Source organism: Entelurus aequoreus, linkage group LG12, assembly GCF_033978785.1.
Source record: "Entelurus aequoreus isolate RoL-2023_Sb linkage group LG12, RoL_Eaeq_v1.1, whole genome shotgun sequence".
In the NCBI taxonomy this organism is placed as follows: Eukaryota; Metazoa; Chordata; class Actinopteri; order Syngnathiformes; family Syngnathidae; genus Entelurus; species Entelurus aequoreus.
Window position 1 is genome coordinate 47,191,983 of NC_084742.1, and position 18,229 is coordinate 47,210,211.

The 18,229-nt window shown below is 41.0% G+C and overlaps 1 protein-coding gene across 5 annotated transcripts in view; it reads left to right on the top strand.

Annotated features, from left to right (window-relative positions):
- The window catches only part of LOC133662277 (equilibrative nucleoside transporter 2), a 45,427-nt gene that overhangs the window by 13,904 nt on the left and 13,294 nt on the right, over positions 1–18,229 (top strand). For 3 of the 5 annotated variants that reach the window (XR_009828088.1, XM_062066138.1, XM_062066140.1), the window contains exons 5-11: positions 3,471–3,610; positions 3,682–3,816; positions 3,903–4,000; positions 4,086–4,155; positions 6,069–6,253; positions 6,309–6,420; positions 6,530–6,615. Coding sequence is in view for 4 of the 5 variants with exons in the window: in XM_062066138.1 (XP_061922122.1) it covers positions 3,471–3,610; positions 3,682–3,816; positions 3,903–4,000; positions 4,086–4,155; positions 6,069–6,253; positions 6,309–6,420; positions 6,530–6,615 (826 nt within the window). In the remaining variant the exon portion in view is untranslated. Of the gene's footprint in view, positions 1–3,170; positions 3,206–3,470; positions 3,611–3,681; positions 3,817–3,902; positions 4,001–4,085; positions 4,156–6,068; positions 6,254–6,308; positions 6,421–6,529; positions 6,616–18,229 lie in introns of those variants that run through there. The other 2 variants (XM_062066142.1, XM_062066141.1) reach the window with 2 other exon arrangements.

Sequence of the window (18,229 nt, forward strand, 5' to 3'; positions counted from 1 at the left end):
GTAGGCCTTTAAGTGTCTGGGGAAGTAAGACGGTAGACATGTGTGCTTGGGAGAGAATGTGCTGGACTTGAGTTGGTTGTTAGCATAACATGACAATGAAAGTTAAAAAAGCATGTAATCTTTTTCTGAATGCTACAATATATTATACTACTTTAATTTGTTTTCATGTATAAAAAAAAACCAACACATTTTTAAGGTGTGGAGATTATATTTTTATTTTAACCTGTTAGTAAGCATACAAGTAGGTAGAATTTCCTGCTGGGCATTTCTGCCTGCCACATCTCCTCCAGTGCCCATCGGTTAGCTTCTGGATCATCAGCCAGGAACCACCAAACCTCAACGTTTTGCCCCTTTCATCCTGAAACGTTTCCTGGTGGCGGAGCAGTGACAGGGACGTCTCCCTGTCACTCCCTGCAGCTGATTGATCTTACCCCTGCGGCTCTTTTGGAGTTAATGTTCTTTCCCAAGCATCTGTCCTTCCTCCTCAGCCAGAGCCAGCCTTTTCCATCTCCTCTCCTCCCCTTACCATGAATTGATTAACGTGGACCCCGAGTTAAACAAGTTAAAAAACTTATTTGGGTGTTACCATTTAGTGATCAATTGTACGGAATATGTTCTGTACTGTGCAATCTACTAATAAAAGTCTCAATCAATCAATCAATCTTCCTGCTCATTTAGTGCCCTCTTCATCTTCCCTCTGGCCATTACTGCGTCCCTCAAGAGAGGTGTGGTTGACATTCCTACAAAGCCTCGGTATCCAACCTCAACTGGGTAAATGGTCAGCCAGCCTTTCTGCACTTGACGGCCAACTTGGCGTATTTGGCCTACTTCCTCTCGAATGCCGCCTGAATCCCTTCCTCGTGTGGAATTGTCAGTTCAATGGAGTGCACCAACTTTGCGTCGATGGATCAAACAACAATGTCGAGATGAAGAGATGTAGCGGTGATCTCTGTAGGAAACTGAAGTTGTCTGTGGAAGTTGACCCTCATGTCCCACTCATGACCAGGGGAAAAGGATCTTGGCGTTTCTCTTGATCAGGAGGCCACCTTTCCACCTTCCATGACACATTTGGTGTGGTACTCTGCTTGTGGTGACCTCTCGTTGTCTTGGCGACACCTCACCAGCACTTCCCCTATTTTCTTCAGGACCTGGCCGTGGCGCCATCTCTAGCACCCCTGAGAGAGTGCGATCTTACAGCCTGACAAAATGTGCTAGAGCATTCTGTTCTTGCAAAGGTAACAACATTTCTTGTTTCCAAACCACTGGTAGAGGTTGCGAGGGTAGAGAAATGTCTCATAGTTTGACCAAATTAAGAAGATAAGCCTTGCCTGTGGAATTTTCCCTAGTTCTGACCAGCTGATGTTCAGGTTGGCAACTCCCTCCCAGTGACACAGCCTGGATCTTGTTGCGCTCTTCCTCCATCCTTGTCACCTCTGCCTCCACCATCTCCTTCCTCTCCTTGTGGTTGGCTTTTGATGAGAAGCGAGGCGCCTCCCCCCCATCGCAGTCCTGCTCTTCCTACCTGGACTCTGCCAACAATCTCTCGGTGTTGCAGCGACGGCTGGATTGACTTCAGTTTGAGTAGCACTTCAGTTTGAAGTGCTACTATCGGCCTGTAAAAACCTTGGCGTTCGTGTTCCTTGCTGATTGAATAGCGGACTCTCTTAGCTTGAGATCCTGCCTAGTTTTCTCTTGCATGTAGCCCAATCTGGTAGACTGCAATGGCAGTTGCAATATGTTTCTCCCAAAGAGGGCTGTTTTCAGAAAGGCACGCAGCCACATTCTGGTGAACAAGTTGGCTTTTCTATCCATTTCACTTGCGGTGAAAGAGAGGAACTCGCTCATTTTCAGCAGCCACATCACCCTCCTGTATAGAGTAAACTGGTAACACCATACCTTGTACTTCCCAGGGAGTTGGCATTAGTCGATCTTTGCCAGACCATCCGCTAGCTGCTTCATGATAGTTCTCCCTATCTGTTTGTCTGACAATTCGGTGATATACTTCCACCTCATGCTTTTTGATGGGTTGTTCGGACAATGTTCTGAGAAATCGAGATGTGCAGAGTGATGTCTGAAGGAGGCTGATGACATAGTCCGTGTCACTTCTCCAAGGGGCTGATCTCTGGCCAGATTGTAGTTTGAGTCCTCCAACTATTTGTCTTGGCTCGGTGAAGATTAGTTTAAAGGCTGCCACAAACTGGATTGGTGAGATCCAATAGCGATTACTACTTGTAGCTGCTGCCACCCGGTAGTGAAGTCTTCGAGGACGAAGAACATCTGCAGGTCATTGAAGTAGGATGCAATTAAAGCCTTTATGCAGGAAGGCATGTGAAAAAAAAAGTCCATGGCGTAGTTGATTAACTGATGTGGCACTGATCAGTGCACGATGGCACGGTCAGGCCAAATGACATGTCGGTCTGTTTTATTCTGTTGACCCTTCTCATCTGGTCTGAGATATTGGTGGAGTCCCACACACCTTGGAAAACCTGTGATTTCTGCTTTTAGACATGTGGTGTCAATATAGCCATTCTCTAGCAGATAGGTTGTCATTCTTCGAGCCGTCTTATGAAATAAAATACATTTACATAATTGGCAGAGTAAACATTAAATATTGTATTGGCTTCTAAAGAGCCATTATTTTTGAGTATTTGAATGTTATTCTTCCAATTTAATTTGTAAACTTTTACAGTATTTTTTAATGATAAAGACAAACCACTCCAGTTCATGTGATGTCACGTGAGTTCACTCCCTGTTGTAGATGCCTCTGTCCGACGGTGTCGTATTTCACCGGGACAGATTGATGTCACTATGCTATCAGAGAACAGCCTCTAGGCTTATTTACTCAAACAGTAATGTGCTTATACAAGTTTAGATCTAGGTGTGTTGTTTCCCAATAGGAGAAGACATTAATGTCTTATGTATTTATGTTAGCATTTATGCTAGCTAGTGCTAGCTGGTCCGTGAGTTTATCAAAGTGCGGATATCTGCCGAACCACCATACTGTAAGATGTTGCAGGGAACAGATTGTTCCCCACTGCGTCTCCAGACAGTCATGTCTGTCACATGTGATAAGTTGTGAACTGCTCTTATCTGGGAGGGGCACATACCGCCATGACCAGTGAGTGAGTCATGGTGACGTCTACAAGCTTTCAGTTGGCCAAAGCCCATATTACATATTACTGTTACTACAGTATATGAACTACTGGTAAGCTTTATTCGTGGTTAATAACCGTGATTTCAATTGTGATAAAAAATAATTGTGATTCTTATTTTGGCCATAATGATGCAAATGTAAATATAATTTACACTTCCTGTCACTCACCGTTATTGTGTACCTTGTGGGGGAATTGGTACAAGACTGTACTCTACCGGCAAATTGGATCACAAAACATTTAACGTTGCGCCTAATAAACATTTTATTCATGTTGATAGCCTTTGGAGGTGCTTATGTGTGCCTGCTTCTGTTTCAGGATATCCGAGGCCATGCGTGTCGGCGGCAGCCTGGTTTTCATCCTGTTGCTCTTCATCCTAACCACTGTGCTGGTGAAGGTGGAAATGGACACTGAACGCTTCTTTTCCGTGACTATGGCTACAATTTGGTTCATCAATTGTATGTATAACGGGGTTGCCGTCTGGGGTCGCAAGTCCACAGGTAAACAGTATGTTGTCCTCACCCTGCAGCGTTTGGTGCCGTGTTGCAGGGAAGTCTATTTGGCTTGGTTGGTATGTTTCCCCAGAAGTACAGTTCCATTTTCATGAGTGGTCAAGGACTTGCCGGGACCTTTGCAGCCATTGCCATGTTGTTATCCATTGCCCGTAAGACTGCCCACCCACACACACTACTCAAAAGTAACAGGAAAATAATGTTCATCAAATGAAAGTGCTCCTTGTTTGGCTTCCAGGAAACGTAGACATGACTTCTATGGCTTTGGGCTACTTCGTCACACCCTGTGTGGGTACATTGTTCACGTTCTTCTGCTACCTCCTCCTTCGCCGCCTGGTCAGTGCACTTAACACAAGGCGCCACAGATAACCGACATTTTCCACATCAGGAAAAGACGCTTGTTCTGTGTGCTTCCATGCAGGAGTTTGCTGAATATTACCTGGACAAGAGCGGCAAATATGAGGGGTACACCACAGACGAGCTGCTGACAGGTGAGCGCCACCTCGTACCCAAAAAAAGTTCTATATTTTCTGTTACTCATTTAAGAAAGTGAAACACATGGCTTTGTCTTTGCAAGAAATAAAGGCTTGAAATGGAGTGAACAATAATTAAATAACATCAGCAGCTTTTTACCACCTGAAACGCGTTGCCAGAATAAAAGGAATAGTGTCTAACCAGACTTGGAGAGACAAATCGATGTCTTTGTCTCCAGCAGGCTAGACTACTGGAATGGCCTTCTCCCTGTGCTCTCTAAACAAGCTGTAACACAGTTTGAATAAATCCACAATGCTGCTGCTCAAGTGTTGACTAGAACCAGGAAATATGACCATATTACAAAGTGTTTGACATGAACCATATGAACATCTCAGGCTCTGAGAACCTCAGGTAGTGCTCTCATGCTGGTTCTGAGAGCCAGGATGAAACCTGGTGAGGTTGTGTTTCAGTGTTATACTCTTAAATCTGGAACACTCTTCCTAAAGATGTGAGACAGGCCTCAACATTGGTATCGTTCAAATACAGGCTAAAGACACTTGTATTTACCTGTGCATATGACAACTGAAAGTATTTTTACACTATTTTCTTTTATTTCAAATAATTCATGATTATTTTTATGATTTTATTTGCCATCTTCAGGGTATCCTTGGGGTATTTTAAATGTGTAAAATCCAATAGTTACAATTTAAGGCCTTAAAAATGTCTTAAGTGTTATCTAAATCTAGTAAAAAGTCTCAAATACGACCATGAAAAGTCTTAAAAAATTAGGAGAAACAAATGCATAAACTAAAGTCTTGCTTTTAAATATTTCGATTTTTGAGGGCGCTAATAATAACTACAAAATGGAACTAATTCATTACCTGTGCTGCCTTGTCAAAATGTATCAAGTACAGTGAATGTGCAGTACTTCCTGGTTGTTTTTTTTACAGAAAACACTTGATATGAAACACACTGCACTTTTTGCAAGAAAACAGTTTTATGGCAAATCTGATAAACGGCTATTGCCATATTTTCTATTCTCTCAAAAGTTTACAATAGAAAGGCTTCTGTTGTTTTAGTTATTTTAACCAGGGCCACTCATTTTCCTTCATATCTTTGCACTTTTTTGTCGGTTTGATGAGAAATGGTCGGAAATTTTATTCATCAGTCTCAAAAAAGTTTTAAATGTAACTTTTTGAAGCCTGCAGAGACCCCACATTTTGTGATTTATGCATCTGTAAAGCACTTTGAATTGCCTCGCACACAAATTGTGCTCTAGAAATACATTTCCCATTACCTGTGTAAAGAATCTATATAACATATGGGTTTCACTTTCTGGAATAAGTGACAAAAAATATGAAACTTTTATGTGTTCTTTTAGATGTACTGGTGTATAGCAGCCTGCATGTCAGCTTTGTAATCGGCATCAACATTGCATGTGTTTCTCTTATCTCATGCCTTTTTTCTTGTTTGTCTCATTTTTGTGTGTTTTTCTTTTCAATCTTACAAGTTTTCTTAAAATGCTCTTGGGCATAATAATAAATGAGCTGCGGGCCACAGATGGTCGCACTTTGGAAACCACTGCTGTCCACTGACTACTCAAGTATATACAAGTTTGTACAGTATTGTCCCAATTGTAATGAAATGTGAGGGATATACTCGCTTTAGTCTAAAATTGAGCTTTAAAGTGCTTGCAAAAGTGTGTGAAATTGACCTTGGAAAAATGCCTGCTCACATATCTGGCAGTGTTAACTTGTGTTGACTTGTCCATTAAGTCCATGAATGGGTCCCTCACTTACCGCATAATCTAATCAATTTAGGGGCCATTATCTTGTTAGGCAACTGTTCATCCATGTGAAGTTGCTTTGCGTCCGCTGTCACACAATGACTGAGCTTGTTAGACACTCACTGTGTGTGTATGTGTGTCTAGTCGAGAGTTCCGCAGTGGGGAATGACAAACTAAACAGCCACACTAATGCCTCGGTGGCCAGCAGCCCCAACGAAGATGGCGCCCTGCAAGAGGGCAAGGTGGACGTAACCAAGCAGGCATTCGTTTCTCTGGAGCAAGTGGAAAAGAACCAAGCTAAATCCTCGGTCATCGAGGTCTTCAAGAAGGTCAGCTGTTTGTAGCATTGAAACGCATGTGTAAGACTGAAAAATAATTTATTAGATTTTTCAGATATGGGTCATGGCGTTCTGTGTGACATTTGTGTTCACTGTCACTCTGGCGGTCTTTCCCGCCATCACTGCAAATGTCCAGACGATGTACACAGGAGATTGGGGTATGACTAACTTAGGATGCTAGACTTCTGTTATTTATTGTGAAAGCTATCAAAAAGGTTTTAAGCGCTCGTATAGAAGCGCTTATCATTCTGATTATTCTTCGCCCAGAGCGCTACTTCATCTGTGTCTGCTGTTTCCTGACCTTTAACCTCAACGACTGGCTTGGCCGGACCATCACCACTTGCGTGCGCTGGGTGAGTATCACCTCTCACCTGTTATTGCGTGTTTATCTGCCTCCTCTTCCATTGGTTTAGAGCATTGGTCCCCAACCACCAGGCCGTGGACCGGTACCAATTGGTACCGGGCCGCGCAAGAAATTAAAAAAAAAAAAAAAATGTTTTTAATTTTTTTTTTATATTAAATCAACATAAAAAACACAATATATACATTATATATCAATATAGATCAATACAGTCTGCAGGGATACAGTCCGTAAGCACACATGATTGTATTTCTTTATGAAACCCCCCCCCCCCCTACTCCCCGGTCCGTGGGACAATTTTCCAAGCGTTGACCAGTCCCCAGCTACAAAAAGGTTGGGGACCACTGGTTTAGAGCACATTTTTGTAAAATAAACATAACATTTAGTTAAAAAATCTTTAAACAAAAAGTGTATGTTTAAATATGTAGCATTTTCGAAGGACCAGCATTAAGTGTGTTTCAAACAAATTTTTACAAACTATTTGCTTGTCATCCAGCCACCTCTGTTTTGTTTGCTGTTTTTTCCTTGTTCAGTGAGACAAATCTAGCCTCATTCCAAGGTGCATATGCTGAAGACTTAGATTGTGTATTAAATGAAACACTTAAATATGTATATTGTGTATTCTGTATACTTAAGTCATGGGGGCACAACAGTGTAGTAAAATCAAAGTAAAAAATCAAGCTGCTGCTTTCACATTCTTTTCTTTTGTCCCCTTCTGTTTTTTTATTTTTTGGGTCACACCTCCCATCCCGTGAGTCTTCTTGTTTCTTCCCTCACATTGAATCCTTGAACATTGAGGCTGTGTGTAGCCATTAAAACTTGTTTTATTCATACTAGAAGCTGTGTTGTGCCGCTAAGGGTGTGCTCGTAAGTAGTAGTAGTAAAGTTTGCTCTTTTTAAGTAATTTACAATATTGTTAAATTGTTCTGATTGTGTTAATGATTGGTTATCATTTTCTCTTTTGTTAATGCAGGAGAAAAATAAAAATATGTGTATTGTGTGTAAATATATATATTTTTTTATCAACACCATGTTTAAAATGTGTTCCTTATTTTTCTTGTATTACATACAATTGTGTGATCAAAACAAAGTCAATAGTACACAATTACTAGTGTAATCAAAATAATTCTGCTACTTGCTAAAAGAATTTCGGTTTTGACCTTAGTCCTCCTGTGTCCATGGCCTTATTCCCTGAATTTGTAAACAATAACAAAAACGACTGAAAAGATTTAGGAAAAATAAAAATATTGATCTAATCACTCTAGTGTCGATCATATAGTGATACTCTGTATTATCAACACTACTGATTTATGGATTAATCAGTCTTTCCCTTGCGTGTATGCCTGTCAGTGGCCGCTAAACAGTAACAGAGCAGCCCAACAGTTGTGTTTATATCATCCTTTCTCTATACTCTTATTAATCTACTTGTTAATTGTATGTTAATAGCTGCTTTCTGCTGTAACGAGATTCCATCTACACTTCTTTGACTTAACTTGCACTTATTTATTGTGTTGTTTTGAGAAATCTTAGTGGCTAGCATAGCAATTAACTTGCCTACTCCTTGCTTGCTCTTTCTTGGTGTGTAACATGTTAAGCCTCGTTATACAGTCCTACATTGAACATCATGATACTTGGAAGAAATTATAATTTTTGGACTTGGGGGAGCAGCCAGCTTCCCACGGTGCATGGAGATACAATTAGCTGCTGCAGTTCTTACGGTCAGCAGACTGAGCTTTGAAAATAGGAACCGATGTTTAAAAATTTGGAAGGTTCAGTGAGAATTGGAATGTAATCCTCGGTTCCTATTGATGCTCAATGGCCAACTCTACTGGCTGGTAAAGGCCTTTGTCAACCATTCCGCACTCAGTGTATTATTGCACAGTCCAGTTTAGGGCTGGGCAGTGCAAACTAAACCAGTATATTTTAGGAAGAGGTATGTATTACCATGAATTGATTTACATGGACCCAGACTTAAACAAGTTGAAAAACTTATTCAGGTGTTAACATTTAGTGGTCAATTGTACAGAATATGTACTGTACTGTGCAATGTACTAATAAAAGTTTCAAGCAATCAATCAATTTGAGACAATATCGCCATACCAATTTATTTAATCCTCAATGTTTGTGACACGGAAGTCTCTCTGTTCATTGTGTCTGCGCTGGGGGCTGTGTCCAGCCTCCCCCATGCACAGAGTTAGGTGGGGATGGAGCCACACTCATTGGACACAAACTCCAGTACGAGGAGTGTGCGAGACACACCTGTCAACCTTCCCCTTTTTGCCGAAAAAACATGTATTTTGTCCTCCTTTCGATCCTGTTTTTCCCCGGATTTTGCTCTCAGTGAAAAAATAATCCTCAGCAGTGTTGTTGCCAGCAATCGGGTTCGTTTGACACAAGCCTCGGCATCAATCTGGGCAACACGTGTGAATGACAGCAGCGTGGCGAGTTGCAATTTTCGTGTTTTTATCAAATTAACAACGCAAGAGAGATGGGTGCATACAGAAACATAGAAATCTGAAACAGTTATCCAATGTATGCATCATAGTGTTTGTAGCCAAAGCTAATTTACAACACTTGTCCCCAACAACAACACAGATCTAACATCATTAAAATAGGAAAATAAAAAGAATGAAGCAAAGAAGAGTCGATAATAATGATAATAGTAATAATACAGACAAAGTGCAAACTAGATAAAAGCCAATAATAATAATAATAATAATAACACAGACAAAGTGCAAACTAGATAAGAACCAATTAGTAAAAAAAATTAAAAACTAAACATGGGAACACGATTGTTGCTCAACTCGCCACAATTTTGTTTGTTTTTTGAAAGTGACTAGTGCAGGTATACATTTCAAAGTGTCAGGTAGAGACTTCCATACTTGTGGTCCTTTTATTGAAAAGGCAGTCTGGGCAAAAGATGTTCTACGGAAAGGAACGCAACAGTTGCCTTTTGACGTTGCTCGGGTGGTAGATCTGGTACCACTTTGCAGTCTTGTAATTGCCTTGCAGTGCAATTGGGGAGCGGAGTTATTTAGTAAGCATTTAAAAAACAGTTTGACCGTGTGTAACAAAATAACATTTGTAAAACTTAAAATATTGTATTTAGTTAAAATTTGGCAATGATGATATCGTATACTCTTCTTGTCTAGGACTTTCAAGGCGTGGTTATAAAGACACTCAATGGTCTTGTTTGATGACTGGTGTGTCTGGGACCATGTAGTTAAGCCATAAGATATGTGTGAAAGAATCATTGAATTCATAAAAGTAAAAGCACAGCTGAGAGTTAGCAGTTTTTTATAATCTTAAAACACCTTAGGTTTGCCTTCAGGGTGTTACAAATTTTCTTAATGTGACTTTTAAAATTCAGCTGATAGTCTATGATTACGCTCAAATATTTTACTTCAGGTACTTGTTCAATGAGCTCCTCATTAATTTTTATATTCAGAACGTTTTTTTGAGGTAGCTTTTTTTTTTGTCTTTTTAGTGTTTAGGGTTAAACAGGATGATGCCAGCCAAGATGCTATTTTGTCTAATTTAGCATTTAACTTCTCAGCAACTAGAGTACAGGTCTTACCTGATGTATATACGACTGTGTCATCCGCATACATCTGTAGATCTATGTATACATCTGGTAGGTCATTGATGTATAGACAGAATAGTATCGGTCCCAAGACACTACCCTGAGGTATCCCTGTTTCAATTTTGCGGAAGGAAGATCTCACATTATTAATGGTGACACATTGTTCACGGCCCTTTAGATATGACTCAAACCAGGACAATGACTGTTTGGATAAGTTGAATTTAGTTAGTTTTGAAATTAAAATGTCATGATTGACTGTATCAAATGCTTTTTTAATGTCTAGAAATACTGCACCGACCACCAGTCCTTTGTCAAGGGAATGTTTGATATTTTCAGGTAAAAAACAAGTGGCAGATTCTGTTGAATGGTTATGTCTGAATCCGAATTACAGGGGATTCAAATAGTGGTTTGTCTCAAGGTGGTGCATTAGTTGTTCCGAAACAATCTTCTCCAGGACTTTAGATAAAACTGGAAGAAGGCTGATAGGTCTATAGTTAGATGTAATTCCAGCATCTCCAGATTTTAAAAGTGGTAGTTTTCCATCCATCTGGGAATTGCCCAGTTTTAATGGAAATATTGGCTGTATAAGGATGCCGCTATATTTTTTAAGAAAAGCTGTGTCTAGGTTATAAATATCCTTTGAGTATGTGGTGATTAGGTCATGTATGGCATTAAGGGCAGTTGTCTGACTAACCTCCTTGAGCTGAAATGAGCTGTCTTGATTATCAGGTATGTCTGTTGTTTGGTCATCATTAGTCATACAAGAGAAACCAGAGGAAAGGTTTTTGACAGATTCTATAAAGAAATTATTGAACTCATTTGAGACTTGTGTACAATCAGTAATGATTTTGTGTCCTACTTTAAGTTTATATTGGGTTTCGGTGGTGTTACCCTCTGGGTTTAATAGGCTATGTAGTAGTTTCCAAATAATTTTGCAATTTCCTTTGGCCTCTAATAGCATGTGGATGTAATAGTTTGATTGGGACATTCTGAGCTGTTTAACTACTTGTAAATAGTGTAATACGTGTAAATAGTTCCTAGTTCCAACGGTATGAATAGAATGGATTTAAAAAGCTGCCAGAAATAATAAACATATTATATGAGCTTCCCAGTCACAACGACTTTGCTCAAGAAGCACTGCCACAGCAAATGTACACGCAATCTGAAAGGGTGGCAATATTATCAGTTGTCACACAGCATGCTGCAGTTGGCAGCATGCTGTGTGTAGAATATTTAAGCTAGGTAACCTAGCTTAAATATTTAAGGGGAAGAAGGGTCTTATAAATATGTTGTTAAATGTAAATTATTTTCAAGTTGCTGCTGATGTTTAAGATATCCTTTTAAACCAGGAACTTCAATGTATATTTTGTCCTTTTGTGTTTTTATTATTAGCTGAAGATTTCAGCATAGCTAAAGATTTGTGTTAATGACTTTTTTTTAAAACATTATTTTCAAGGCTTTTTAACATTTTTATCTGCATCTATCTATGCATGAAACTTTAAAACTTCCAGAAATCCACTCATGTTCAGTATATGTTTCAAAAAACAACTTGACAAGCATATTTGGCTTTGACTTCGCCTAATCTAATTTTTGGTAAAAAAGTATTGCGATATATATTGCATATCAGGATTCAGCCAAAATATATGGGGATATGAGTTTTGGTCAATATTGCCCAGCCCTAGTCCAGCTGAACACAACATGGATGCGGTCCTACATTGCGGTCCATAATATGCACTCATTAGGAAGAGTTGCCCGCCATCCCAATAACAAGTGCAGAGCCACCGATGGGTTAAATGTGAAGAAAAATCAGTGTACGGCTCTGTGACCTCTCGACTGGCGAATGCCCTACTACCGGTGTATTTGGAGGGTCTGATTCGGGACTTGTAATCTACAAGCCTACCAAACATGTGATGTTGCAGGCGCTATCGTACAAGCCAAATGACTAGGGATGGGAATTGATCAGATTTTTACGATTCCGATTTCACTCTCTATTCTGCTTAACAGTTCGGTTCTTTGATTCTCATTTGGTTAAAAGGACAGCAAACAAGTTGATGAGCATCAACTTTTAGTTCATGAATACAAAAAAACATGATTATACAAACACAACAGTGATGTCCTAAAACAGGGGTCGGCAACCCGCGGCTCCGGAGCCGCATGCGGCTCTTTGACCACTCTGATGCGGCTCAGCTGCATACTTGCCGATCCCCCTGATATTACCAGGAGATTTATGGATCTCAGTGCCTCTCCTAGATAACTCCCAGGGTAAATATAATCCTATTTTCACTCTAATTACTAAATTAAGGGCGTGCCCTGATTGCACTGCAGTAATTGTCCTCTATAGCATTTACAAACAGCGTGCCAGCCCGGCCACATGTTGTATGTAGCTTTTACTTGCACACGTAGGAGACAGCAAAGCATACTTAGTCATCAGCCACACAGCTTACACTGACGGTAGCCGTACCGTATAAAACAACTTTAACACTGTTACGTTACAAATATGCGCCACACTGTGAACCCACACCAAAAAAGAATGAAAAACACATTTCTGGAGGACATCCCGCTGTAACACAACATAAACACAACACAATAAATACCCAGAATCCCATGCAGCCCTAACTCTTCCGGTCTAGATTATACACCCCCGCTACCACAAAACCCCCCCACACATCAACCCCCCCCCCCCCCCCCCCCCTCCGTGCGTCGGTTGAGCGGAAGAGTTAGTGCTGCATGGGATTCTGGGTATTTATTGTGTTGTGTTTATGTTGTGTTACAGTGCAGATGTTCTCCAGAAATGTGTTTGTCATTCTTTTTTGGTGTGGGTTCAAAGTGTGGCGCATATTTTTAACGTAACCGTGTTAAAGTTGTTTTATACGGTACGGCTACCGTCAGTGTAAGCTGTGTGGCTGCTGACCTAGTACGCCTTGCTGTCACTTACGTAAGTAAGCTGAAGCTGCATTATACATGTGGCCGAGCAGGTACACTGTTTGGGCAGGCTGTAGAGGGCACCATAAGCAGTGCCATCACTCCCTGATATTCGGGCGTCTCCCGGGAATAATGAGAGTGTTGGCAAGTATGGCGCTATCAAGCGCCATTGATTCAAATCTCGCGGGCCGCACTGACATCAATTTTCCATATCAAGGTTGCCGACCCCGAACAGCCTCAACGTGGTGCCAGAAAAAATATTTTGTTTTGAAAATAACTACAATACAATAATACAATATTCTACTGTAGTAATAAACAAAAAGCAACATAAATTGTTCTGTGGAAAAAATGGCAATTACAAAAAATGTTGAGTAACATGTTAAGTAACATTTTTTAAATAGAAATGAAAAGTATTACTTCTTTTTTTTTTCTTTTTTTTAATAATGTCCTGCCCAGCTTCTCGGGCAAATCATATAGCAGATGTAGATGCCCATATCAGCTGTTCAGATTTACTTTACAAAAGAGAAGTGTAGGATACTTCTCTTGTTGCCTTACTTGTATTTTGACTTTATTAAATGTATTTATGTTATCATTTGGTGCAGCCGGGCCGGAGCAGGAGGGGATAGAAAGAGAGAAAAGGGAAGACAGAGGGGGGAATTGTGGGGACAAGAGGGGGATTAGACAGAGAGACAAAAACAACAACAGCAAACACAACAACAACAACAACAACAGAGCAACATCAGCAAATACGACATGTACAAATATGATGGTAAAAGTAATAGCAAATAAGCAGTTAGCGAAAGTTTTAAAAAAAAATACAGAAATGACAATGAGCATTAATACACTAAAAATGGAGCAGTATGAATACCAATAGAAATAGTGCTATTGAAAAATAAACAATACCAATACTTTACCTTTATTATCAACAATACAATTGTTCAAATGCAACAATACATATACATAATGACAACTTGAGATACGAAAGAATGCAGAAAAATGGAGGGGAAGAAAGAGAAGCAACCTACATTAACCTTGTAGATTGTTATAGTAACAATAGGTTAAGCTTTGTCAGTGTGCCATGTGTTATACCCAGTTTACCCTAGGGCAACAACGTTAATATATGTTTGATGAAACGTGATTATGTGCATGAGTGTATGTGTGCATATGTACTTGTATATGTACAGTATGTGTATATGTGTGCTTGTACAGTGAATGTATATGTTACAGTATGTGTATATGTGTGTACAGCGAATGTATAGGTACAGTATGTGTATACAGTATGTGTGTTTGAACAGTGAATGTATATGTACAGTATGTGTATATGTGTGTTTGTACAGTGAATGTATATGTACAGTATATGTATGTGTGTGTTTGTACAGTGAATGTATATGTGTAGTATGTGTGTGTGTGTTTGTACAGTGAGTGTATATGTACAGTATGTGTATATGTATGTTTTTACAGTGAATGTATATGTACAGTATGTGTATACAGTATGTTTGTATAATGAATGTGCGTGTGGATGTACGAACTTTGAGTGTGTAAATATGTACTGTATTTATTTGTATATGTATGTGGGAGCGTAGGTACCTATGTATGTGTGTGAGTATATGTGAATTTGCATGTACAATACATTTGACTCCCAGTGTGTGCGGGAGCCAGAGTACGGCCCCAGCCTCCCCGAGAGCCCATCCCACAAACAGTAGGTGTGGTGCCCAGGGAACCAGGGGCCACCGCCCCCACACAGCCAAGCCGGACAGCGACAGGAACCCCAGAGCCTGGCCCACCGCGCCGCCCACAAGGGTCAGCAGCAGGCCGCAGACAGACGCACCCGGCAGAGGACAAGGCACGAGAAAAGCAGGGGGAAGCCAGACCCCAAGCCAGCGAGAGACCACACCCCACACGGACAGAAAGGCGGGACGCCCCGCCCGAGGGGCCCGGAGACCCCCCGCAACCGGACGGGAAGACCGCCCCCACCCCACCGGCAACAGGGCCCCCACGAGCCCCCCCCACCCCCGGAGAGCGCGGCGAGGCCAGCCCACGGCCACCCCACCCAAGCCGGCCGCCACAGGACCACCCAGCACGTGGCCACAGGAACCACCCACCCCACCCGCAGGGACCCCAACGATGGAGATGGAACAACCAGCAACCGCCCCGCCGAGGCCCCCCCCCCCTGAGGTAGGGGAATAAATAAATAAATACATAATAATAATATTAATAAAATATATTTTTAAAAAAAATTAAAAAAAATAATTAAATCTATTTATTAAAAAAAAAAAAGAATTAAAAGAAGATCACAGACATGCTGACACACAAGGTCGCTACCCCAACAACTGGCCGACTCGCAGCACCTCGGAATACCCTGCAGCACCAAGCTACCACAGTAGACGCAGGGACCAGACCCAGCAGGCCCCAACCAAGACGGGCACCCGGAAGGGATGGACGGTGGGACCCAGGAGCTCCAGACACGCAGTCCGGATGCAGTAGCCTGAGGCGCCGACCCCCACCCGACAGGCAGGCCCAGAACGTACCCCCAGAAATATACATACATACACATAAACATGCACATGTACACATACACACACATACACATATATATACATACATACATACATACATACATACACACACATACACATACATACATATACACAGTTTATCAGCCCCGACAACCACCACGCACGCGCGCTGCCACCAGTCACAACATCAGCCACCCCCCTGCACCAGACCCAGCAGCCACGGGCGCCCACACCACAAACAAACGGCAGCAGCCACAACACCCCCAGACAGCCAGCACCACCCAATCAAATCAAAGCGATAAAAAAAAAACCTGCGACCGGCAACCACACGCCAACAGGATCACAGAGACCAGCCAGCGCCAGCCCGCCAGCAAGCCCACGCAAACAAGAGACACCAACACCCCCCCACCCCCCCACCAAAAGACCCCCCAACCCAAACCCGCACAAACACACCACCGCCCAAACAACCGAGACACAGTATCCAGACCAGACACGGGCGCCGCGCCGCCACCACCACATCAAGTCGCCAACAGAGACCCCACAGCGCAAGGTCGGGCCACACGGGCACGGACCCCACCCAACAGGAAGCGAGACCCGCGCGACGCCACACACAAATAAATAATAAGATTAAACAAAAATAATAATAATTTAAAAAAAATAATAATAATAATAAAATGAAATATAAATTAAATTAAATTAAAAATAACAAATACAAATAATTAAATAAAATAAAGTAAATAATAAAAATTATTTTAAAAAAAAATATATATATATATATACATATATATATATATATATATACATACACACATACATATATACATATATATATATGTATATATATATATACACACATAAAAATAATAATAAATTAATAAAAGCCTGGCAGGCCACCAGAACGCAATCCCCGGAATCCGCGCCGAAAAGTATTACTTCTAAAAATGTATACAGTATATATGCTTAGCGCTCAAAAGTAAGTAATTGCGTCAGTCAAAGACAAATAATAAGTCAAGTAGAACTGTGCAATTTTTCAACCGTCAACTATAAAAAGTTAACCATTATTTTGCAGAAAATTAAGCGCATCTGATTTTTTAGAATGCACGCGCAATATTTCTTACTAACCACGGCTGTGGAGAACACCTATTAGGAATGTGGCGTGCAAACTGCCGGTCAGACGCCGTCTTGTTATGTAATGCATGAGAAACATTAATTTCACGTTTACAGGTAACAATAGCATGTTATAACACGATAGGCAGTGTTATTTTGTCAGTTACAGTACCTACAGTATTAACAGCAGACGACTTGCTGACTTTGCTGCCACTTTTGGTGGTGATTCACTTCGGTCTTGTAGGGCACTGTTTTTCAACCTTTTTTGAGACAAGGCACGTGTTTTTAATTGAAAAAATCCGCAGGCACAACACCAGCAGAAAACATTAAAAAATGAAACGCAGGAGCTGATATTGACAATAAAAAGTTGTTCTCGCAATTGTTGGATATGACTTTAAACCATAACAGACCATGCATCACTATAGCTCTTGTCTGAAAGTACTGTCACTACCTGTCACGTCACACCGCGACTTATTTAGAGTTTTTGGTGTTTTCCTGTGTGTAGTGTTTTAGTTCTTGTCTTTTGGTGGCTTTTCCTGTTTTGTTGATGTTTTCCTGTTGTAGTTTCATGTCTTCCTTTGAGCGCTATTCCCAGCACCTGCTTTGTTTTAGCAATCAAGACTATTTCAGTTGTTGCTATCCTTCTTTGTGGGGACATTGTTGATTGTGATGTCATGTTCGAATGTACTTTGTGGACACTTTCTGCTCCACACGCTGTAAGTCTTTGCTGTCGTCCAGCATTCTCTTTTTGTTTACTTTGCAGCCAGTTCAGTTTTAGTTCCGTTCTGCATAGCCATCCCTAAGCTTCAAAGCATTTTCTTAGCAGCACTCGCCTTTAGTTTATTTTTGGTTTAAGCGTTAGATACCTTTTTACTTGCACGCTGCCTCCCGCATATTGTGATCACGACAAAGCAATTAGTTACCTGCTGCCACCTACTGATATGGAAGAGTATTACATGGTTACTCTGCCGACCTCTAGACAGCACCGACACTCAACAACGGTACATTATTTGGGGACTGTAATTACTGGTTTGAAAAACATTTTTTTACCCCATTAGGTGAAATTACATAATCTCCCACGGCACACCAAACAATATCTCACGGTACACTAGTCTGCCACGGCACAGTGGTTGAAAAACACTGTTGTAGGGGATGGAGAACAGGTCATTCAATCAACGTTAACACATGCTGTGTCTGCTAATGTTTCTAGTAGTATTTTCTCAATTTGATGCAATATCTACTTTGCAAGTTGCCGTGTTGTCTTTCTTTCTCGTGAATAATCCCAATTAACGTATGTGCTGCTGATCGGCACCTTGCGTGTTGAAGTCATGCGTGCCCACAGGTATCAATAAGAGAATTGTTAACAAAACTGTCTGATTACCAGGAATCGAAACCATGGTAGCCGGTTCTCAACAAAACACGGTTTTTGATACCCATCTTTACAAATGACCTAAAACACCATAAAGAGACACCATATT